Here is a 22,875-nt window from a genome sequence, read left to right as displayed (position 1 = left end):
AGGTGTCCTAGTCAGGTACTTTCCAGGGACTTACCTGCTAGGGACCCGCCATGACTGAGTTTGCCCAGCGGCCGGGAGACTGACCAGAGGTCGCATGGGGGCCCCAAGCCCTCCCCATCTCCTCCCGCCAGCCCCATCCCTCCTGCCCTCTCGTGCCCACCCCAGTCTGAGCGCCTAATGGCACTGCTCACGAGTCCCACCCGAGAACCTGCGTCTGTGCCAAGAGGGGTGTGGGCCTTGGGACACTGGCTTCCCCACCCAGAGGGTCCATGGGGCTGACCTTCTCAGACCCAGGGGGGACCCAACCCCACCTTCTCAGACCCCAGGGAGGACCCCACCTTCTTAGACTCGGGGCTGTGCTGCGCGTCCTGTCTTTGGCCAGGAATCTCTGATTCCCACCAGGGCAGAGGGAGCCTGGCATGGAAAATCACTGCCCCTGGGGGCCGCAGAGGGGGCCCTGTCCTTGGGTTTCCCCAGGGCGCAGTGCCAGCCCATGCAAGCCCCACGGGAAGTGGCACGATGGGCCTGCTGGGCCAGCTGCTCTGGTTGCCTGATCCCTGCTCCTCCTGGCTCGAGCCGAACGCTGTCCCCCACGTGCCTGGGTCCCTGGGCCCCTGGGCCTGGGGCTGGCAGCACAGCAGGACAGGATGAGGGGCTTTACCTCAGGCCCCCAGGAGGGTCAGGCCTGGGGACCATGGCTCCCAGTCACTCTCTTTGACCCTGGGGGTACCCGTCCTTTGATGTCTTGGCTCCGCGGGGACCCCGGGAATCGTCAGGTGCTGTGAGCAGAGCTCGTGGCCCTGGGTGCTGTTGCAGTGGTGTGGAGGGCCTGTCTGCAGAGGAAGGGCCCCCGGGAGGTGCCAGGCCAAGGCCCCAGCTTCTGGTCACTGCCTCTGCAGGGGCGCCGGACTCAGGGTCCCATGGCCCCCACCACTGGGCAGCCCCCTTGTCCAGAGTAACAGTTGAGATGAACCTCTCCCACTTGCCCCTGAAACTCAGGGGCCCCGAGGTTGGAGACCGAGGCCCCCCGACCATCAGAGCTGTTCTCCACAATTGCGCTGGCCAAAGTCAAAAGTCGAATTCAAGATGCACGTTTGTTTTCAGAAGGGAGGAATGCAGGGAGGGGAGGCCCCGACCTCGGTTTACCCACCAGCGACATGGGTGCCCACCCAGAGGTTGCTAAGGCTTGGGGCCAGCGCAGCTCAAATGCCACGTCCTCAAGGCATGTCCAGACATGCTCGGGCTCACTTGGAGGGTCTGAGATGCCCTGGAGGCCATAGTTCCTCTCTGGGGCAGGACCCTCTTCCCACCAGAGGCCCGGCCCGGGAGCACCTGCGTGGCTGCCCCACCCTCTTCCCTGGTTCTCCCCACCGTCCTGGGGAGGCTGCAGGGCCGGGCCTGTGCCTGCCAGGCCGTGCTCGTGTCCGGCCCCGGCCCCACTCCCCTTGGGGACGGCTACTCTCAGCCTCAAGCCTGGTGCCCTGTGTCCCAGAGGATGTGATTCTGTTACAGCATCCCCTGGCTGGGCTCCCCAAGTCCCAATTACATGTAATTCCAGAGGCTGGCTTGGCCTGGGAAAGGAGGGGATTAGAGGGTGGGCCGGAGCCGGGGGCCCCTGACCGAGCTCAACGAGGTATGGGAAGGAATTGGTGTGGAAATGGGGCACCCCCTGGACCCCACAGGAGCCCATGCCCTCCCTGCCTCGGCAGCGGGGTTCAGGGAGAGCAGGGGCCCCCTTACCCTGACCCGGAGCTCGGGCCCCTGGCTGGGGAGGCTGAGGTCCAGGAGGTCTCCGACAGGCCCCCAGAGTGGGAGCCCACACCAGGCAGTAGTTCGTCGGGGCCCCTTGGGAGGCACCCCATTTGACGTTCGCCGTGCCAGAGATGCTGAATGGGTGGGGTGGGGTTCGGGGAGCCTGTTGGCTGCCAGGACGTGCTTCCGGACGGCCCTCGTGGCGCAGTGGTTGAGAGTCCGCCTGCCAATGCAGGGGACACGGGTTCGAGCCCTGGTCTGGGAAGATCCCACATGACGCGGAGCAATTAAGCCCGCGCGCCACAACTACTGAGCCTGCGCCCTAGAGCCCGTGAGCCACAACTACTGAAGCCTGCGCGCCTAGAGCCCGTGCTCCGCAACGAGAGAGGCCACAGCAATGAGAAACTTGAGCACCACAACCAAGAGCAGCCTCCGCTCATCGCAATTAGAGAAAGCCCGCGTGCAGGAACAAAGACCCAACGCGGCCAAAAAAAAAAAAAAAAATTAGATTCCACATTAAAAAAATGGGGGGCCAGGTCCTCCCTGTCCCGGGCCTGGTTCCGCTAGTGGCTGGGAGGGACGGAGGTCCGCCTTGGGTGTGTGTTGGAATCGGGTAATTGGGGCTGCCACATTCTGGGCAGAGCCAGCTCTAACCCGGGAGCAATAAAAAATAAACCTCAGATAACCTGAATCAATATTTCCCCACCAGGGCCCTTGGAGCCCCCGCAGCTGCTTTCCTGACAATCTGGCAGTGCCCCACCCACACCTCGCCCCTCCCCTGCCCTCCCCACCCTCCGACTGCTCTGCGGGGCCATATAAGGCCCAGACCCCTGCCCCGGTCGCTCTCCCACACCAGGTTTCTGGCCACCATGGGGCTGCCACTAGCCCTCCTGGTGGCCCTCTGCCTGACTCTGACCTGGGCTGGGGGCTCAGAACTCCGGAGAGGTGAGAGGGTGCGGGCAGGAAGACCGGGCGGCCCAGGGCACATGGTCCTGCCTGGGGTAGAGGTGTTTCCCTCGGCCCGGGCTTTGGGGTGGACAGCGTGGGCCAGGCCTCCTGCAGCCCCACCCCTGCTGACTTTGGGTGGAGGGATGGAAGGAAGGAAGGAAGGAAGGAAGGGAGGGAGGAAAGAAGGAAGGAAGGGAGGGAGGGAGGGAGGGATGGAGGGAGGGAGGAAGGGGGTCTTGGGTTCCCACCATGCTTCTGAAGGTGATTGCCTGGCCAGAGTGTGTATCCAGGGGACAGTCCCAGGCGGACGCACCGGTCTGGGTGGCTGCCTGTGGGCCTAGGGGAGGCAGGGGCCTGCCAGGAGGGGCCGGGCCAGGGGAGGCCCCCAGTCCCGGTATCAGTACCGGGACTGGGGGTCAAGACCAAGCTGGGCCCTTCAGCAGAGCCAGCTGTTTGGGTCTCTGCTCAAGGGGTGGCTTCAGCCAGAGAAGACCATGCAGATGTAGGATGGGGACATCTCTGTCCCAGCAGGGCACTTGGGGACAGGGTGGTGGCGGGGCTGGGGGAAGGGGGAGCTGGCCCCATACGGATGAACATGACGCAGGTTCCCTCTGAGGGGTCTGGCACAGATCTTCTGCGGGATGAGGGGCGGCTGGAGCGGGGCTGGGGTGCTGGCTGGGGTGTCGATGGACGGAGTGTGGTGGAGACCGGGGTGGGGAGCTGGGCCAGGCTGACAGGGCGCCAGGGAGCCCGACAGCCCCTCTGGCCCTGCTCCCCGCTCAGCACACAGCCGCATCCCCCGCAGGGTCAGGGTGGGAGGGCGCGGCGGCTGGAGACGCCCTTTCAGGGGGCTGAGACTGCGTGGATGGGGTGGCCAGTGTCCAGCAGAGGACCCCCGCAGGACGACCCTCCCTGGGGCCTGGGCCGAGACCCCGACGGGCTCTGAGCTGCTGCGGGGCGCCTCTGGAGGGTCCTCAGAGGGCCGCTGCCAGGCCAGAGCCTCGGACGGACGGGCTTCCTGGCGACATGGGCTGCTCACGTGCCCACCCGCTGCGCCCCAGCAGGCAGGACCCGGAACCACGGCCAGAGCGTCTGCAGCACGTGGGGCAACTCCCACTACAAGACCTTCGACGGAGACGTCTTCCGCTTCCCCGGGCTGTGCGACTACAACTTCGCCTCTGACTGCCGGGACACCTACCAGGAGTTCGCTGTGCACCTGAAACGGGCCCCCGGCCACAGTGGGGGCCACCCCCAGGTCAAGTACATCCTGCTGACCGTCAAGGGTGATGCCATCTACCTCACCAGCCAGCTCGCTGTGGTGAACGGCGCCGTGTGAGTGGCCAGGCAGTGTCCCTTCCCACGTCCTGTGAGCCAGTGCCCCCGCTTGCCCTCCCTTCCCCCCACCTCCCCCCACTGCCCCGCCGGCTAAGAAGGAGAGTGTTGGGGAGAGAGCTTTATTACCAGTGAGTCTCCTCCAGCCCCGCTGCTGGCAGCCCACCAGGCTCTGGGCTGGACCGTGCTGGGCAGGGTGGCCTGGCAGCCCAAGCTAGGGTTACAGGAGCCCACGGGAGGCCCGTTCCTCCTTCCCCCACGTTGTCCCGCGTTGTCTCAGGAACAAAGGGGCCCTGAGCTCATTCCTGCCCCGGGTGGGCGGGGGTTGGGGTGCAGGGGGCGTCCCCACCTGCAGGGTTTGCCCTTCCCCTGCTGCAAGGGATTTCGATTCCCCGAAGCCCAGGCTCAGAGCAGGGGGTGGGAACAGGGCCCACAGGGGCAGCGTGGGGTGGGTGCGGCGCCTGCCCTGGGCGATGGGGTGGGTGGGGCTTCTCCAGCCTGGCCCCCCTCCTCCCAGGGCTTTACGGGCTCCCTGGGGGCCCTGCCCAGAGCAGAGCCCAGGGAGGGGGTGTGGAGAGGGCGTTGGGCCGGCGGGTGTGGCTCGGCCCGGAGGACCTAGCCAGGCAGGTGGACAGGGGCTGGGCCACGGCTCGAGTGCCCCCAGAGGGTGGCCACACTGCTTGTGGCTCCGGATGGGAGCCGGCCACCCCACCCACGCCCCCAGCCTCAGCCCCTCTGCCACGTGGGTGCTGCGTGGGCCGGCGTGACCCCGGTGCCCATCCCCCAGGGTCAGCAGCCCGCACTACAGCCCGGGGCTGCTCATCGAGCAGAATGACGCCTACACCAAGGTCTATTCCCGTGCCGGCCTCATGCTCATGTGGAACCGGGAGGACTCGGTCATGGTGTGTCACGGGCCTCGGGGACCCCAGGGGACCAAGAGGGGGTCTGGGCGGGCTGGGGCGCTGTGTGGCCTTTGGGCGGGTGGAGAGGCTGGAGGCAGAGCGGGGGTCAGGCGGCCCACCCCGTGAGGGGACCCTCTGGCCCGGGGTGGTGCTGGCCCTGCCCCTTCCCCCGCCCCCTCCCCCCAGCTAACCCCAGCTCTCCCACCACGGCTGACACCCGTTCAGGCAGGGTTCTGAGGCTGACCTGGCTGCCCCACGGCCTGCTCACTTGTCTCCCTTCCCCGGACAGCTGGAGCTGGACAGTAAGTTCCGGAACCACACGTGCGGCCTCTGCGGTGACTACAACGGCCTGCAGACCTACTCTGAGTTCCTCTCCGATGGTGAGGGCCTCCTCGGGCCTTGGCGGCTGGGCTGCGGGCAGGCTCCCCGCCCGGCCCCGCTGAACGGCTGTGCCCCCCAGGCGTGCTCTTCAGTCCCGTCGAATTTGGGAACATGCAGAAGGTGAACAAGCCTGAGGAGGTGTGCGAGGGCCCCCAGGAGGTGCCGACCCCCGCGTCCTGCTCTGAGCATGTGAGTCGCTGGCCATTCGGGGGGGAGGGGGCCGTGGGAGCAGAGCCTGCACCTCCCCCCAGAGCCGTGCCTGCTGGCCTCTGTTGGGGACCCCGCGCCCGCCCCGGTGGCGCGGAGGGGAGAGGAGGCCATGAGCAGCCCCACCCACTGCCCGCCAGCGCGCCGAGTGCGAGAGGCTGCTGACAAACACGGTCTTCGAGGACTGCCGGAACCTGGTGCCGCTGGAGCTGTACGTGCAGGCCTGCGTGCAGGACCGCTGCCAGTGCCCGCATGGCACCTCCTGCGTCTGCAGCACCATCGCCGAGTTCTCCCGCCAGTGCTCGCACGCTGGTGGCAGGCCGCGGAACTGGAGGACCGCCTCGCTCTGCCGTAAGTGCCGCGCGGGCAGGAACCGGGGGCACGTGGGGCATGATCCGCGGGGAGCGCGGTGCCCTTTGCGCCCTGGACTGGGAGCCATGCTGTGCCCAGCTCAGCCGGGGCGCGAGGCCGGCACGGACCCTTCGTGGCACCCGCTGCGCCCTGCCCTCGGCTCAGGGGCCTGCCTCTGCCTGTCCAGCTAAGAGCTGCCCCAGGACCATGGTTTACCTGGAGAGCGGCTCGCCCTGCATGGACACCTGCTCACACCTGGAGGTCAGCAGCCTGTGTGAGGAACATCGCATGGACGGCTGTTTCTGCCCGGAAGGTGAGTGCTGGGGACGCACGCAGGCAGCGGAGTGGAGAGCGTTGCCCTGAAGCACCGCCCGCCGCCTGTGCCTGGCGGGACGGCCGCCTCGCTGCCTGGGCCTCGGCTCTCAGCCATGCTGAGGGAGAGCGACAGCTCGGGGCCCTGCAGGGACATTGGGGACAAGGTCCAGATAGAAGGGCTACAAGGGCTGCAGACCCCCCAACATACACACAGCAGTGTCACCTTCCTGCTCATCACACCCGTGGACAGACCTCCTCCTGCCTGGCCTGTGGCTCTGAGCCTGGAAGCAGGTCCCTCTGATACAGTGTGGGGACCACAGTTGTCCCCAAAGGACCATAGGTGTCTGTGGCTGGGAGGCCTGGCTGGCAGCACCCCTTCAGGGAGGCCGGCCCTGGCTGTGGCCCTGGAAGCGGCAGCCCCGCCAGGGGGGACGCTGGCGCTGTTCGGGCCGGCTGAATGGAACATGTCCCGCGCTGTCCCAGGCACTGTGTACGATGACATCAAGGGTGACGGCTGCATCCCTGTGAACCAGTGTCACTGCAAGCTGCATGGACACCTGTACGCGCCTGGCCAACAGATCACCAACAGCTGCGAGCAGTGGTGGGTCCCGGAGCTGGGGTCCCGAAGGGCTGGGGTCCAGCGGGAGGGGAGTCCAGCGGGAGGGGAGTCCAGGTGGGCTGGTGTCCCGACGGGCTGGGGTCCAGGTGGGCTGGCATCCCGACGGGCTGGGGTCCAGGTGGGCTGGTGTCCCGACGGGCTGGGGTCCCAATGGGCTGGGGTCCCAACGGGCTGGGGTCCAGGTGGGCTGGGGTCCCGACGGGCTGGGGTCCTGACGGTTTGGGGTCCAGGTGGGCTGGCGTCGCGATGGGCTGGGGTCGCGATGGGCTGGGGCCCAGGTGGGCTGGGGTCCCGACGGGCTGGGTCCGGGTGGGCTGGGGTCCCGACGGGCTGGGGTTCAGGGGTCCAGATGGGCTGGGGTCCCGACGGGCTGGGGTCCCGATGGGCTGGGGCCCAGGCGGGCTGGGGTCCCGACGGGCTGGGGTCCAGGTGGTCTGGGGTCCCGACGGGCTGGGGTCCCAACGGGCTGGGGTCCGGGTGGGCTGGCGTCCCGATGGGCTGGGGTCTCGATGGGCTGGGGTCCAGGTGGGCTGGGGTCCTGATGGGCTGGGGCCCAGGTGGGCTGGGGTCCCGACGGGCTGGGGTCCCAACGGGCTGGGGTCCAGGTGGGCTGGCGTCCCGATGGGCTGGGGTCCAGCGGGAGGGGAGTCCAGCGGGAGGGGAGTCCAGGTGGGCTGAGGGTCCCAGCGGGAGGGTTTCCAGGTGGGCTGGGGGTCCCGAGGGCAGGGGTGGCGGTCGAGCCTGACCCTGGCCCTGTTGCCCTGCAGTGTTTGCAACGCCGGCCGCTGGGTGTGCCAGGACCTGCAGTGTCCCGGGACATGCGCCCTGGAGGGCGGCGCCCATATCACCACCTTCGACGAGAGGAAGTACACGTTCCACGGGGACTGCTACTACGTGCTGACCAAGGTGGCTGGCACCCGGGTGGGCATGTGGGTGGAGCTGGACCCCTGCCCCACCCGCTGCGTGGCTGCAACGCCCTCTGCCCTCCCCGCAGGACACCCATGACTCCTACGCCGTCCTGGGCGAGCTGACCCCCTGTGGCTCCACCGACAAGCAGACCTGCCTGAAGACGGTGGTGCTGCTGGCTGACAACAAGAAGAATGTGGGTGCCCCTGCCCCCTGCCCTCCCAGCACCCCCGGGGGCCCCAAGACCCTTCTCAGCCCCCGTGTACACTCGGCCTTGCCCACAGGTGGTGGCCTTCAAGTTGGACGGCAGCGTCCTGCTGAATGAGCTTAAGGTGAACCTGCCCCACGTGACGGGTGAGTCCAGCTCCAGGGCGCCCATGCCGGGGAGGGGGCGGGGCAGGGGGAGGGAGACGGGGGAGGGGGATGGGAAAGGAGGGGAGCCCTCCCCACGAGCCCTCCACGGCCCTTCCCCTCCCCTGCCTTGCAGCGAGCTTCTCCATCCTTCAACCGTCCTCCTACCACATCGTCGTGACCACCGCCTTCGGCCTCAGGCTGCAGGTCCAGCTGGTGCCGGTCATGCAGCTCTTCCTGACGCTGGACCATGCCGCCCAGGGGCTGGTGCAGGGTGAGCGGCCCCACCCAGCGCCCCCCACGCAGGCCACCCTCGGGCCTGCGCACTCTGACCCCCGACCCTTCCCAACCCTGTCCTGGCCCCTCAGGCCTCTGCGGGAACTTCAACGGCCTTGAAGGTGACGACTTCAGGACGCCCGGTGGGCTGGTGGAGGCCACGGGCGCCGGCTTCGCCAACTCCTGGAAGGCCCAGTCGAGCTGCCGCAACAAGCTGGACTGGCTGGATGACCCCTGCTCCCTCAGCATCGAGAGCGGTGAGGCCTGGCCGCTGGGGAGCTGGCCCGGCGCACACAGGGCTCCTGGTGGGACGCGGCGGGCGGGTGTCGTGTGGAGACAACAGAACCAGCCGTCCACCTGCTGCCGTCTGCCTTGCGGCTGGTTTATGGTGGCCCACGGTGGCAGCCTGCCCAGTGACATGGCAGAGGGGCCGGGGCTACTAATCGCAGGCTGGTGGCCCTCATCTGGGGGCTGGCCTGGTGCCTTGACAGGACACCCTAACACCTGCCAGGTCACCTGCCACGTCCACGAGGTGGAGAGAGGAGAGGGGTGGGAGCCCTTGCCCTACAAAGGGGCACCGTCCTGTGCTGACCTGCCCTGAAGGGAGGGGCCTGGGCTCGGTCCACCGAGGGGACAGTGTCTGCTCCAGCCTGGGCGGCTGGGCAGCCTGACCTGGGGGCTTGCTGGAGGGCCGTCCGCACTGACGGGCTGAACCCTCTCCAGCCAACTACGCCGAGCATTGGTGCTCCCTGCTGAAGAAGACAGAGAGCCCGTTCAGCAAGTGCCACTCTGCCGTGGACCCAGCCGAGTACTACAAGGTGGGGGCCCCCGGCACTGCCCTCCCCGCTGCCTGCGCGGCTCCTGTGCGAAACGGCTGGGTGTGAGCACAGCACATGTGTATAGCTGGGTGTGTGTGTGCACGTGCGTAAATGCTGCGTGTCTGTGTGCTCACACGGGTGTGATGTCCCCCAGCCAGCTCTCCCCGTTCACTGCCCTGTTTGCCCCCACAGAGGTGCAAATACGACACGTGCAACTGTCAGAGCATGGAGGACTGCATGTGCGCGGCCCTGTCCTCCTACGCCCGCGCCTGCACCATCAAGGGCGTCACGCTGTGGGGCTGGCGGGAGCGCGTCTGCAGTGAGTGCCAGGTGTCCTGGGCCCGGGCCGGCCTCCAGGCCCTGCTGTCCCAGGTGGCAGCTCACCCTGGCCGTCGAGGGTTGAGGGTGCAGGGGGCCGACCTCACTCCCAGCTTCCCCGGCTAGGAAGCAGCAGGAAACCAGCCCTGGGCCCCTCTGCTTGCAGGGAGGGGCCTGGAACTGTGGCCACGATGCCTTAGCTCAGAGGGGAGGTGCGTGCGGGGGGCTGGGGCACCTGTGTGGCCAGGGGTCCCGGGGTGACTGCCCTCGTTGGCCCCCTGGCTGGGTGGGTGTCCTGGCCAGATGTGGGGCTCAGGGCTGGCTTTCGGGGAAGGGAGCTGCGGGCTGTCCTCCCGCCCCTCAGGCCGGCCCCTCCCCTCTGCAGACAAGGACGTGGGCTCCTGCCCCAGGTCGCAGGTCTTCCTGTACAACCTGACCACCTGCCAGCCGACCTGCCGCTCGCTGTCTGAGCCTGACACCCACTGTGTCAAGGGCTTCGCACCCGTGGACGGCTGCGGCTGCCCCGACCACACCTTCCTGGACGAGAAGGGCCGCTGCGTGGTCCTGGCCAAGTGTTCCTGCTACCACGATGGCCTCTACCTGGAGGCAGGGAAGACCATCCTGAGGCAGGAGAAGCGATGGTGTGTGGCCTGGGGTCAGGGAGGGAGGGCCGGCTCTGCTGGGGGCGCCCACACCCCCGCCCAGTCCCACAGAGCCACTGGGCCCGCCCCCGAAGGGCCCCATTCACCCCCCACCTCTCCCTCACAGCGTTTGCCAGAACGGGAGGCTGCACTGCCTGCAGGTCAAGCAGCCCTACCAGCGTAAGTGGCTGCTGCCCTGTGCATGGCCTGCCGCCCCCCAACCTGCTCCCCCTCCATCGCCTGCGCGAGCCCCGCACCCAACTTCACCTGAGCTGATGTGGCCCCTTCCGTCCCGCAGGCTGCCCGGCCCCGAAGATCCATGTCGACTGCAACAACCGGACGGCGCTGGCCACCCGGAACCCCAGGCCCGTCAGCTGCCAGACGCTGGCTGCCGGCTATGTGCGTGCTGGGCGGGGGCGCTGTGGACGGGGGTGCAGGCGGGCTCCCGTACGGCCGGTCCTGCGGCTCTGGGCCCTAGGTCCTCTGGACACATGCGCTTCGCCGGCCCTCCCCGTTCCTCGTGGGAGGTGACCACCTGTGGGTCCCCACCCAGACCGCTGAGGGCACAGGGACCAGTGTAGGGGCCCCTGGCAGGCTGCTCTCCCCCATCTCCCAGCCCAGTGGTGAGCCCGGGGGCAGGGCTCCAGAGGCTGGACCAGGGAGAGGCGTCAAGCGTCAGAGGGTGGGGGGGCGGGGCAAGAGGGGTGTCTGCAGCAACAGAAGAGGGGTCAGCCACCCTGGGCCCGGCACCTGATCCCCGAACCCCGCTCTCCAACCGCCCGCCAGTACCAGATGGAGTGCAGCAGCGGCTGCGTGTGCCCTGAGGGGCTGATTGACGATGGCCGGGGTGGCTGCGTGGTGGAGGAGGCGTGCCCGTGTGTGCACAACAAGGACCTGTACTCCCCCGGGGACAAGATCAGGGTGGACTGCAACACCTGGTAAGCACCCTGGCCCCCGACCCCCAAGCACTCCGTGGGGAGCCGGCCCTGGACCACAGGCCTCCTCCACGGGGGTCTCCTCCGCGGGGCTGGCCGGGGTCTGCAGGGCCCTGGCCTGGGTGGGCGCTGGGATAGGAGGGCCTGGAGGTGTGCTCTGTGAGCTGCTGGAGGGCTTTCCGCACAGCGCCAGGGTACACGCTGAGCAGGGGTGGGGGACCTGGGCCCCTGCAGCCCCTCCAGGCCCCCCATCTCGCTCTCCTCAGCACCTGCCAGAAAGGGCGCTGGGCATGCACCCAGTCCGTGTGCCACGGCACCTGTGCCATCTATGGGAACAGCCACTACATCACCTTCGATGGGAAGTACTATGACTTTGATGGACGCTGCTCCTACGTGGCCGTTCAGGTGAGGCCGAGGGCATGGCCAGAGCCTGCCGCTGCTTCGTGGCCCCTGCGCTGCTGGCCCTGGGCTGCTCCAGACCAGTGAGGAGGCTCCGAGTGGAGGGGTCTGGGGCGGGACGGGAGCCCTTCCGTGGCCCTCCCATTCCATGACCCTCCCGTGGGTTCCGGGGGTGTGGGGTGCAGAGGGGCGTGTGTGTTTGGGGGGTTAAGGCCCCTCTCAACAGATGAGGGGCTGAGGCTCGACCAGGTCCAGCTGGGGGGAGGTGCCCAGGACCCTCATGGCCGGGCTGGCCTGGCTCACGTGCCCGTGGGCCCCCAGGACTACTGTGGCCAGAACTCCTCACTGGGCTCCTTCAGTGTCATCACCGAGAATGTCCCCTGTGGCACCACGGGTGTCACCTGCTCCAAGGCCATCAAGATCTTCCTGGGGGTGAGTGCTGCCTTCCCCTGGGCACGCATGGTCCCTTGGGGACCCTCAGACCCGGCCAGTGACGGGGCCTCTCCCCTGGGCACAGAGGACGGAGCTAAAGCTGGAGGACAAACACTGCATGGTGATACAGCGTGACGTGGGCCACCATGTGGCCTACACCACGCGGGAAGTGGGCCAGTACCTGGTGGTGGAGGCTAGCGTCGGCATCCTCGTCATCTGGGACAAGAGGACCAGCGTCTTCATCAAGCTCGCCCCCTCCTACAAGGTGCGCAGCCGCCTGCCCGTCAGCCAGTCCGTGCCTGTGCTCCCCCCGGGCCCCCCAGGCTTGTGAGCGGCCAGCCCCTCCCGCCTGCGAGCCCCCGGCAAAGCCCCCGGCCGGCTTGTCTCTGCAGGGCACTGTGTGTGGCCTGTGTGGGAACTTTGACCAGCGATCCAGCAACGACTTCACCACGCGGGACCACATGGTGGTGGAGAGTGAGCTGGACTTCGGGAACAGCTGGAAGGAGGCCCCCACCTGTCCGGACGTGAGCGCCACCCCCGAGCCGTGCGTCCTGAGGCCGCACCGCCGCTCCTGGGCCGAGAAGCAGTGCAGCATCATCAAGGGCCCGGTCTTCGGGGTCTGCCACAGCAAGGTGGGTGGGGAGTGGGCGAGGGCGGGGCCGAGGGCGGGGCTGCGTCAGCCTGTGCCATCTGTTCTCCAGCTTCAGCTCCATCTTCTGTGTCCTTTGGACACGTGACCAGAGGTCCAGCCTTCCCTCTGAGACCCCTGGTTGGACCCCCGGCCTCTGGACCTTCCAGGGAGGGAGAAAGGACACAAGCCCCTGAGGCCCAGATGGCCCTTAGCTCCCGGCAGTGGTGGGGGGAGGTGGGCAGGGTTGGGCAACTGTTGCTGGACCTCCCCTGCCAGCCCCACTGGGGGGCTAGGGCTGGGTGACCACACCCTGTCCCGGGCGCAGAGTCGGCCTTGGGGTCCCGAGCTTCCTGGGCCACAGGGGAAGGCCTGTCCGCATGAGGGCGGTGTAGACACCGGGCACATGGAGGCTCCTCCCCTAGGTGGACCCCAAGCCCTTCTACGAAGCCTGTGTCCACGACTCGTGCTCCTGCGACACGGGCGGGGACTGTGAGTGTTTCTGCTCTGCTGTGGCCGCCTACGCCCAGGAGTGCACCAAGGAGGGGGCCTGCGTGTTCTGGAGGACGCCCGAGCTGTGCCGTGAGTGCCCGCCTGTCCTGGGCCTGGGGTGCCAGTGTGGCGGGCCGGAGGCTGCTGCGCCGGGGGATGGGGTGTTTGTGACCCCCCCCCGCCTCCCCCGCCCGGCCTCGGCCCTCCCCGAGCCTGACCCCCCTCCCCCCTCCCCCAGCCATATTCTGTGACTACTACAACCCCCCGAACGAGTGTCAGTGGCACTACGAACCCTGCGGGACCCACAGCTTTGAGACGTGCAGGACGATCAGCGGCGTTCACTCCAACATCTCCATGTCCCACCTGGAGGGTGAGGCGCCCTGTGGGGCCCGGGACCCTGCGTGCCAGGGTGGGCCAGGCTCGCCGCGCTGACAGGGGGCTGGGAGCCTGAGTCGAGACCCCGCCCTAGAGGAGAGAGGCAGAAAAGGGGCAGCTTAACACGCCACGTAAGGTCAGGAGACCGTGTGAGGTCGGGGGCGAAGCTGCTGTGGGGAAAGAGCAGAAGAGGGCGAGGTGGGGGCTAGGGAGTCCTCTGCAGCGTCTGTGAGCTGAGAACACGGAGATCTGGGGAGGGAGCAGTGGGCGTGCCCCCCAGGAGGCTGGGCGGGGCCTGGCTGTCCCTTTGGCCACAGGGCCGTGTCAGGGCCCCAGGAAGGGGGCGGTGTCCAGGCCCCTGCCTTCCCAGAGGACATCTGGAGAAGAGGACCTGCCAGGGTGGGGAAGATGGGTAGGGTCTGTGGATGTGGGGTCCTCTGTGCCGGTCCAAGCCCAGTGCCCTGTGCCCACCAGGCTGCTACCCCCGGTGCCCTAAGGACAGTCCCCTCTACGACGAGGACCTGAAGAAGTGTGTCACACGGGACCAATGCGGCTGCTATGTCAACGGCACTCACTACGCACCCGGAGAGCCTGTGCCCACGGAGCAGATCTGCCACTCTTGGTATCTAAGCTCACGCCGCAGGGGCCCCGGGGGAGATCAGTGCACACGCACACACGCACCCACATCCACGCACACACACCGGCACACAGTGCTGTTCATGTACACACATGTGGACACATGGCCGCTCGCACACAGGAAACACGGGGAGGGGAGAAGTGGGCCCTCCTTCCTTCTGCTCCCCTTGCCTTGTCCCCTCTCTGCCCACAGTGGGAACCCAGGCGGGGGCTCCTGGACTCAGCCTTTGGGGTAGCGCCCTGAGGCTTTGGGCCAGCGGCAGAGGCGGCTGGGAGAGGCCAGTGTTTCCTCGGGCCTGCAGCCTTGCTCTTGCTTTTCAGTGTGTGTGACAACTCCTCGCAAGTTGTCTGCTGGCCAGAAGTAGGTAAGCTGCCCGCCCCTGGACGGTCCTCCTGGCCCTCCCCCTCCCCCTTTTCTTCCGTGTGGCTTCCCTGGGGCTCCCAGCTCAGATGTGCCTCTGATTCACAGCAGCCCCTCGGGCTCACCTGCAATGTTTGTATTTCTCCTGATGGGGAGCAGATGCCCCATCTGTGGTGTAGCTTCTGTGTCCTGATGGGCACCGCTTAGGATTCTGGGAATGGGGTCCTGATGGGCACTGGTTTGCCAGTGGTTGGAGGTGGGGGAAACCAGTCTTCCCCTTATTGGGACAGACTGAGGGAGGCCTTGTGTGTCTCTGTCTTGTTCCTGACGTGTTGACGTCGGCCTCCCCCCAGGGAAGAATGTCACCTCTAAGAAGGACAGCCCCTTCTGCTACTGGGAGACCTGTGGCCCCAACGGGACGGTGGAGGAGCACTTCAGCATATGCGAGCCCACCCCACCACCCTCGTCCCCCTCAACACCCGCCACCACCACCTCTGTCTCCCTCATCACCCCCTCCACCACCACGAGCACCACTCTGACCGCCAGTACAGGTAAGGTCTTCCCCTGATCCCAGCAGGGCGGCCTTTCTAGGTAGATGGGTGTGATGCCGACATGCCTCTCAACTCAGGGAGTGTCCCCCGCCTCCCAGCATCTTGACCACACCCCTGAGCCCAGATTGCAGTGATGGCGACTCGGGGCCGTCTCCCCAGACCCGCAGGAAACTACCCCTAAGGGTTAGAGGAGGCAGAGAGACACCCTCTAGTCCCTGTGCATTTGCTCGGGCTGAAATTGCAGCTACTGCTGAACGAGCCGCCAGCCGCCAGCCACTGGGAAAAGAAACTGGTAAAATTAAAAGGTTTGAAAAACCTCAGAGCTATAGAATGACATTCTCTTTCCCCCCCATTTTACTGCAGTGCCATCTCCCTCTTCAACAACTCAGAGTAAGTCACGTTGACGGCGTTCCCAATGATACAGGGCGAGGACCTGCAGAAAACTGCTGGGCGCCTCCCTCGAGACCCAGACACGGGGCTGGGCTGGGTGGGCTGGACCAGCGGCTCGCGGACCGAAGATGCTGTATTTTGGTGACTTGATTCCCGATTTGCTGAGCCCAGGGACACGTGCAGGGGACCTGACCAGCTCAGGGTGAAAACATTGGTCAAGAGTCCAGACCAAGTCCCTGCCGGCGCGCTTCTTCGCTGGACTGGGTGGCCCTTTCCTTATTTATTGGTTTGACATAAGGATTTGAAGGTAGCTGAGGAATGGGTGCTAGGCTGGCACTCTGAGGCCTGGGTCCGTCACTGGCATGGCATTGGGGTCTTGGGTTTTTAGCTGCAGAAGGAGGGGAGAAGTGGAGGGTGGAAGTTAGGGCTCAGCTTAGAGCCTCAGAGCCAACACTGCGCCCTTTGGTGATGATGGGGACAGCTGGTCCCAGGGGTCTCGGTTCTCCGAGTCCCACAGATCTCCCGAAAGGCACACCCCAGCCTGGCTAACCAGCGCTGCGTCTTGCTCGCCTAGGGCTATGCTGCTCCTGGTCCGACTGGATCAACGATGACCATCCCAGAATCGGCAGTGATGGTGGAGACCGAGAGACATTCAACCATGTCTGCAGGGCCCCCAAGGATATCGAGTGCAGGGTGGCCATATCGCCGAACCTCAGATGGGAGGAGCTGGGCCAGGAGGCTCAGTGCAATGTCTCCTTCGGGTTCATCTGCAAGAACGAAGATCAGTTTGGAAAAGGACCTTTTGAAGTCTGCTATGACTACGAGATACGCGTCTATTGTTGCCTGGTGACGGATGAGTGTCGCATGGAAACGGTCACGACGCCCACCACAACTTCACCTGGGACTCCAACTCCGACCCCCAGCACCACCTCAACAGAGACTCCAATTCCGACCACTACAGAGACCACAACCGCAACACTCACTACCACCTCAACTGCGACTCCAACTCCGACCCCCACCACAACTGCAACAGAGACTCCAACTCCGACCACTACAGAGACCCCAACTACAACACCCACCACCACTTCCACCGGGACTCCAACTGCGACCCCCAGCACAACCACAACAGAGACTCCAACTCCGACCACTACAGGGACCCCGACCACAACACCCACCATCACTTCCACAGGGACTCCAACTCCAACCCCCACCACAACCTCAACAGAGACTCCAACTGCGACCACTCCAGAGACCCCAACCACAACACCCACCACCACTTCAACTGGGACTCCAACTCCAACCCTCACCACAACCACAATGGGGACTCCAAGCACTACAGAGACCCCAACCACAACACCCACCACCACTTCACCTGGGAGTGCAACTCCAACTCCCACCACAACCACAATAGGAACTCCAACTCCAACCACTAGTGAGACCCCAACCACAGCACCTACCACCACTTCAACTGGGACTCCAACTGCGACCCCCACTACAACCACAACAGAGACTCCAAGCACTACAGAGACCCGAACCACAACACCCACCACCACTTCACCTGGGACTCCGAGTCCAACCCCCACCACAACCACAACAGAGATTCCAACTCCAACCACAACAGAGATTCCAACTCCGACCACTACAGAGACCCCAACCACAACACCCACCACCACTTCAACTGGGACTCCAGCTCCGACCCCCACAACAGCCACAACAGAGATTCCAACTCCGACCACTACAGAGAGCCCAACCACAACACCCACCACCACTTCAGCTGGGACTCCAAGTCCGACCCCCATCACAACCACAATAGGGACTCCAACTGCAACCACTACAGAGAGCCCAACCACAACACCCACCACCACTTCAACTGGGACTCCAACTCCGACTCCCACCACAACCACAACAGAGATTCCAACTCCAACCACAACAGAGATTCCAACTCCGACCACTACAGAGACCCCAACCACAACACCCACCACCAGTTCAACTGGGACTCCAGCTCCGACCCCCACAACAGCCACAACAGAGATTCCAACTCCGACCACTACAGAGAGCCCAACCACAACACCCACCACCACTTCAACTGGGACTCCAACTCCGACCCTCAGCACAACCACAACAGAGACTCCAAGCACTACAGAGACCCTAACCACAACACCCACCACCACTTCAACTGGGACTGCAACTCCAACTCCCACCACAACCACAATAGGGACTCCAACTCCAACCACTAGTGAGACCCCAACCACAACACCCACCACCACTTCAACTGGGACTCCAACTCCGACTCCCACCACAACCACAACAGAGATTCCAACTCTGACCACTACAGAGACCCCAACTGGGACACCCACCACCACTTCAACTGGGACTCCAACTGCGACCCCCACCACAACCTTAACAGAGACTCCAACTCCGACCACTACAGAGATCCCACACACAACACCCACCACCACTTCAACTGGACCTCCAACTCCGACCCTCAGCACAACCACAACAGAGACTCCAAGCACTACAGAGACCCTAACCACAACACCCACCACCACTTCAACTGGGACTGCAACTCCAACTCCCATCACAACCACAATAGGGACTCCAACTCCAGCCACTAGTGAGACCCCAACCACAGCACCTACCACCACTTCAACTGGGATTCCAACTCCGACACCCAGCACAACCACAACAGAGATTCCAACCCCGACCACTACAGGGACCCTGACCACAGCACCCACCACTACTTCAACTGGGACTCCAACCACGACCCACAGAACAACCACAACAGAGATTCCAACCCCGACCACTACAGGGACCCTGACCACAGCACCCACCACTACTTCAACTGGGACTCCAACCACGACCCACAGCACAACCACAACAGAGATTCCAACTCCAACCACTACGGAGACCGCAACCACAACACCCACCACCACTTCAACTGGGACTCCAACTCCGACCCCCACGACAACCACAACAGAGATTCCAACCCCAACCAGTACGGAGACCCCAACCACAACACCCACCACCACTTCAACTGGGACTCCAACTCTGACACCCAGCACAACATCAACAGAGATTCCAACTCCACCCACTACAGAGACCGCAACCACAACACCCACCACCACTTCAACTGGGACTCCAACTCCAACCCCCATCACAACCACAACAGAGATTCCAACTCCGATCACTACAGAGACCCCAGCCACAACATCCATCACCACTTCAACTGGGACTCCAACTGCGACCCCCACCACAACCTTAACAGAGACTCCAACTCCGACCACTACAGAGATCCCACACACAACACCCACCACCACTTCAACTGGGACTCCAACTCCGACCCTCAGCACAACCACAACAGAGACTCCAAGCACTACAGAGACCCTAACCACAACACCCACCACCACTTCAATTGGGACTGCAACTCCAACTCCCACCATAACTACAATAGGGACTCCAACTCCAACCACTAGTGAGACCCCAACCACAGCACCTACCACCACTTCAACTGGGACTCCAACTGCGACCCCCACGACAACCACAACAGAGACTCCAAGCACTACAGAGACCCGAACCACAACACCCACCACCACTTCACCTGGGACTCCGAGTCCAACCCCCACCACAACCACAACAGAGATTCCAACTCCGACCACTACAGAGACCCCAACCACAACACCCACCACCAGTTCAACTGGGACTCCAGCTCCGACCCCCTCAACAGCCACAACAGAGATTCCAACTCCGACCACTACAGAGAGCCCAACCACAACACCCACCACCACTTCAGCTGGGACTCCAAGTCCGACCCCCAGCACAACCACAACAGTGACTCCAAGCACTACAGAGACCCCAACCACAACACCCACCACCACTTCAACTGGGACTGCAACTCCAACTCCCACCACAACCACAATAGGGACTCCAACTCCAACCACTAGTGAGACCCCAACCACAACACCCACCACCACTTCAACTGGGACTCCAACTACGACTCCCACCACAACCACAATAGGGACTCCAACTCCAACCACTAGTGAGACCCCAACCACAGCACCCACCACCAGTTCAACTGGGACTCCAGCTCCGACCCCCACAACAGCCACAACAGAGATTCCAACTCCAACTACTACAGAGACCCCAACCACAACACCCACCACCACTTCAGCTGGGACTCCAAGTCCGACCCCCAGCACAACCACAATAGGGACTCCAACTGCAACCACTACAGAAAGCCCAACCACAACACCCACCACCACTTCAACTGGGACTGCAACTCCAACTCCCATCACAACCACAATAGGGACTCCAACTCCAGCCACTAGTGAGACCCCAACCACAGCACCTACCACCACTTCAACTGGGACTCCAACTCCGACACCCAGCACAACCACAACAGAGATTCCAACCCCGACCACTACAGGGACCCTGACCACAGCACCCACCACTACTTCAACTGGGACTCCAACCACGACCCACAGCACAACCACAACAGAGATTCCAACTCCGACCACTACGGAGACCGCAACCACAACACCCACCACCACTTCAACTGGGACTCCAACTCCGACCCCCACGACAACCACAACAGAGATTCCAACCCCAACCAGTAGGGAGACCCCAACCACAACACCCACCACCACTTCAACTGGGTCTCCAACTCCGACACCCAGCACAACCACAACAGAGATTCCAACCCCGACCACTACAGGGACCCTGACCACAGCACCCACCACTACTTCAACTGGGACTCCAACCACGACCCACAGCACAACCACAACAGAGATTCTAACTCCGACCACTACGGAGACCGCAACCACAACACCCACCACCACTTCAACTGGGACTCCAACTCCGACCCCCACGACAACCACAACAGAGATTCCAACCCCAACCAGTACGGAGACCGCAACCACAACACCCACCACCACTTCAACTGGGACTCCAACTCCAACCCCCATCACAACCACAACAGAGATTCCAACTCCAATCACTACAGAGACCCCAGCCACAACATCCATCACCACTTCAACTGGGACTCCAACTGCGACCCCCACCACAACCTTAACAGAGACTCCAACTCCAACCACTACAGAGATCCCACACACAACACCCACCACCACTTCAACTGGACCTCCAACTCCGACCCTCAGCACAACCACAACAGAGACTCCAAGCACTACAGAGACCCTAACCACAACACCCACCACCACTTCAATTGGGACTGCAACTCCAACTCCCACCACAACTACAATAGGGACTCCAACTCCAACCACTAGTGAGACCCCAACCACAGCACCCACCACCACTTCAACTGGGACTCCAACTGCGACCCCTACCACAACCACAACAGAGACTCCAAGCACTACAGAGACCCGAACCACAACACCCACCACCACTTCACCTGGGACTCCGAGTCCAACCCCCATCACAACCACAACAGAGATTCCAACTCCGACCACTACAGAGACCCCAGCCACAACACCCACCACCAGTTCAACTGGGACTCCAGCTCCGACCCCCACAACAGCCACAACAGAGATTCCAACTCCGACCACTACAGAGAGCCCAACCACAACACCCACCACCACTTCAGCTGGGACTCCAAGTCCGACCCCCAGCACAACCACAACAGAGACTCCAAGCACTACAGAGAGCCCAACCACAACACCCACCACCACTTCAACTGGGACTGCAACTCCAACTCCCACCACAACCACAATAGGGACTCCAACTCCAACCACTAGTGAGACCCCAACCACAACACCCACCACCACTTCAACTGGGACTCCAACTCCGACTCCCACCACAACCACAATAGGGACTCCAACTCCAACCACTAGTGAGACCCCAACCACAGCACCCACCACCACTTCAACTGGGACTCCAACTCTGACCCCCAGCACCACCTCAACAGTGACTCCAACTCCAACCACTACGGAGACCGCAACCACAACACCCACCACCACAACAACAGGGACTCCAACTCCGACCCCCACCACAACTACAAGAGAGACTCCAACTCTGACCACTACAGAGACCCCAACCACAACACCGACCACCACTTCAACTGGGACTCCAACTCCCACCACAACCACTACAGAGATTCCAACTCTGACCACTACAGAGACCCCAACTGGGACACCCACCACCACTTCAACTGGGACTCCAACTCCGACTCCCACCACAACCACAACAGAGATTCCAACCCCGACCACTACAGGGACCCTGACCACAGCACCCACCACTACTTCAACTGGGACTCCAACCACGACCCACAGCACAACCACAACAGAGATTCCAACTCCGACCACTACGGAGACTGCAACCACAACACCCACCACCACTTCAACTGGGACTCCAACTCCGACCCCCACGACAACCACAACAGAGATTCCAACCCCAACCAGTACGGAGACCCCAACCACAACACCCACCACCACTTCAACTGGGTCTCCAACTCCGACACCCAGCACAACATCAACAGAGATTCCAACTCCACCCATTACAGAGACCGCAACCACAACACCCACCACCACTTCAACTGGGACTCCAACTGCGACCCCAACCACAACCTTAACAGAGACTCCAACTCCGACCACTACAGAGATCCCACCCATAACACCCACCACCACTTCAACTGGGACTCCAACTCCGACCCTCAGCACAACCACAACAGAGACTCCAAGCACTACAGAGACCCTAACCACAACACCCACCACCACTTCAACTGGGACTGCAACTCCAACTCCCACCACAACCACAATAGGGACTCCATCTCCAACCACTAGTGAGACCCCAACCACAGCACCTACCACCACTTCAACTGGGACTCCAACTCCGACCCCCAGCACAACCACAACAGAGATTCCAACTCCGACCACTACAGAGACCCCAAGCACAACACCCACCACCACTGCAACTGGGACTCCAACTCAGACTCCCAGCACCACCTCAACAGGGACTCCAACTCCAACCACTACAGAGATCCCAACCACAGCACCCACCACCACTTCAACTGGGACTCCAACTCCGACCACCACCACTACAGAGACAATCCCCACCACTATCACAACCACTGAGACCCCAACACCAATAACCACCACGACAGTGACCCCAACACCACCACTGACCACCAGGTCCACGGTGACTCCCACTCCGACCCTCACCATTAGCACCACCTCCACCGGGACTCCAACATCTACACCCACCATAACAGAGGCCCCAACTCCAGCATCCACCACCACAGAAATCCCCTCCCCGACCACTGCCACATCCACAGAGACTCCAACCCCACCTCCCAACATTAGCACTACCAGCAGCACATCAAAATCTCTTCCTACGTCTTCCCCTCCAACCTCCCAGTCCACCTATCCCTCTTCCATGGAATCTACCACGCTTGTGACCACTGCCCCAACAACTGTGGAGACATATAGCACACCACAGACCCCAGCGTCGACAGAATCAGCCATCACTACAACAGGAGGAACCACGCCCTCTCCATCTACACCTGGCCCCACCCCTCCAGGTACACAGAGACCATGGAACTTGTGTGGTTA

The 22,875-nt window shown here is 63.4% G+C and overlaps 2 protein-coding genes across 2 annotated transcripts in view; both read left to right on the top strand.

The window, feature by feature from the left end:
- The first annotated feature begins 2,621 nt into the window (after positions 1-2,621).
- MUC2 (mucin 2, oligomeric mucus/gel-forming) overlaps positions 2,622-22,875 on the top strand; it is a 29,422-nt gene continuing 9,168 nt past the window's right edge. Inside the window, exons 1-30 of the mRNA XM_033861450.1 lie at positions 2,622-2,697; positions 3,762-4,032; positions 4,820-4,934; positions 5,224-5,320; positions 5,395-5,504; positions 5,663-5,873; positions 6,061-6,186; positions 6,672-6,789; positions 7,575-7,713; positions 7,802-7,909; positions 7,998-8,067; positions 8,201-8,338; positions 8,433-8,597; positions 9,064-9,158; positions 9,351-9,477; positions 9,862-10,117; positions 10,245-10,297; positions 10,416-10,516; positions 10,904-11,055; positions 11,319-11,457; positions 11,773-11,883; positions 11,969-12,148; positions 12,276-12,515; positions 12,937-13,093; positions 13,853-14,000; positions 14,336-14,379; positions 14,729-14,926; positions 15,870-16,066; positions 16,256-16,469; positions 22,623-22,844. Of these exons, the coding sequence (XP_033717341.1) occupies positions 2,622-2,697; positions 3,762-4,032; positions 4,820-4,934; positions 5,224-5,320; positions 5,395-5,504; positions 5,663-5,873; positions 6,061-6,186; positions 6,672-6,789; positions 7,575-7,713; positions 7,802-7,909; positions 7,998-8,067; positions 8,201-8,338; positions 8,433-8,597; positions 9,064-9,158; positions 9,351-9,477; positions 9,862-10,117; positions 10,245-10,297; positions 10,416-10,516; positions 10,904-11,055; positions 11,319-11,457; positions 11,773-11,883; positions 11,969-12,148; positions 12,276-12,515; positions 12,937-13,093; positions 13,853-14,000; positions 14,336-14,379; positions 14,729-14,926; positions 15,870-16,066; positions 16,256-16,469; positions 22,623-22,844 (4,378 nt within the window). The remainder of the gene's footprint in view (positions 2,698-3,761; positions 4,033-4,819; positions 4,935-5,223; positions 5,321-5,394; positions 5,505-5,662; positions 5,874-6,060; positions 6,187-6,671; positions 6,790-7,574; positions 7,714-7,801; positions 7,910-7,997; positions 8,068-8,200; positions 8,339-8,432; positions 8,598-9,063; positions 9,159-9,350; positions 9,478-9,861; positions 10,118-10,244; positions 10,298-10,415; positions 10,517-10,903; positions 11,056-11,318; positions 11,458-11,772; positions 11,884-11,968; positions 12,149-12,275; positions 12,516-12,936; positions 13,094-13,852; positions 14,001-14,335; positions 14,380-14,728; positions 14,927-15,869; positions 16,067-16,255; positions 16,470-22,622; positions 22,845-22,875) is intronic.
- On the top strand, positions 16,634-22,540 carry LOC141279292 (uncharacterized; the record flags this gene model as incomplete). Its single annotated transcript, XM_073807947.1, has 2 exons — positions 16,634-16,646; positions 17,025-22,540. Coding segments are annotated over exons 1-2 (5,529 nt in total), but the record flags the coding sequence as incomplete, so codon positions are not given.

Source organism: Tursiops truncatus, chromosome 8 (assembly GCF_011762595.2).
Source record: "Tursiops truncatus isolate mTurTru1 chromosome 8, mTurTru1.mat.Y, whole genome shotgun sequence".
NCBI classification, from domain to species: Eukaryota; Metazoa; Chordata; class Mammalia; order Artiodactyla; family Delphinidae; genus Tursiops; species Tursiops truncatus.
The sequence above is the reverse complement of the archived record's forward strand: the minus strand, read 5'-3'. Positions and strand labels throughout refer to the sequence as shown.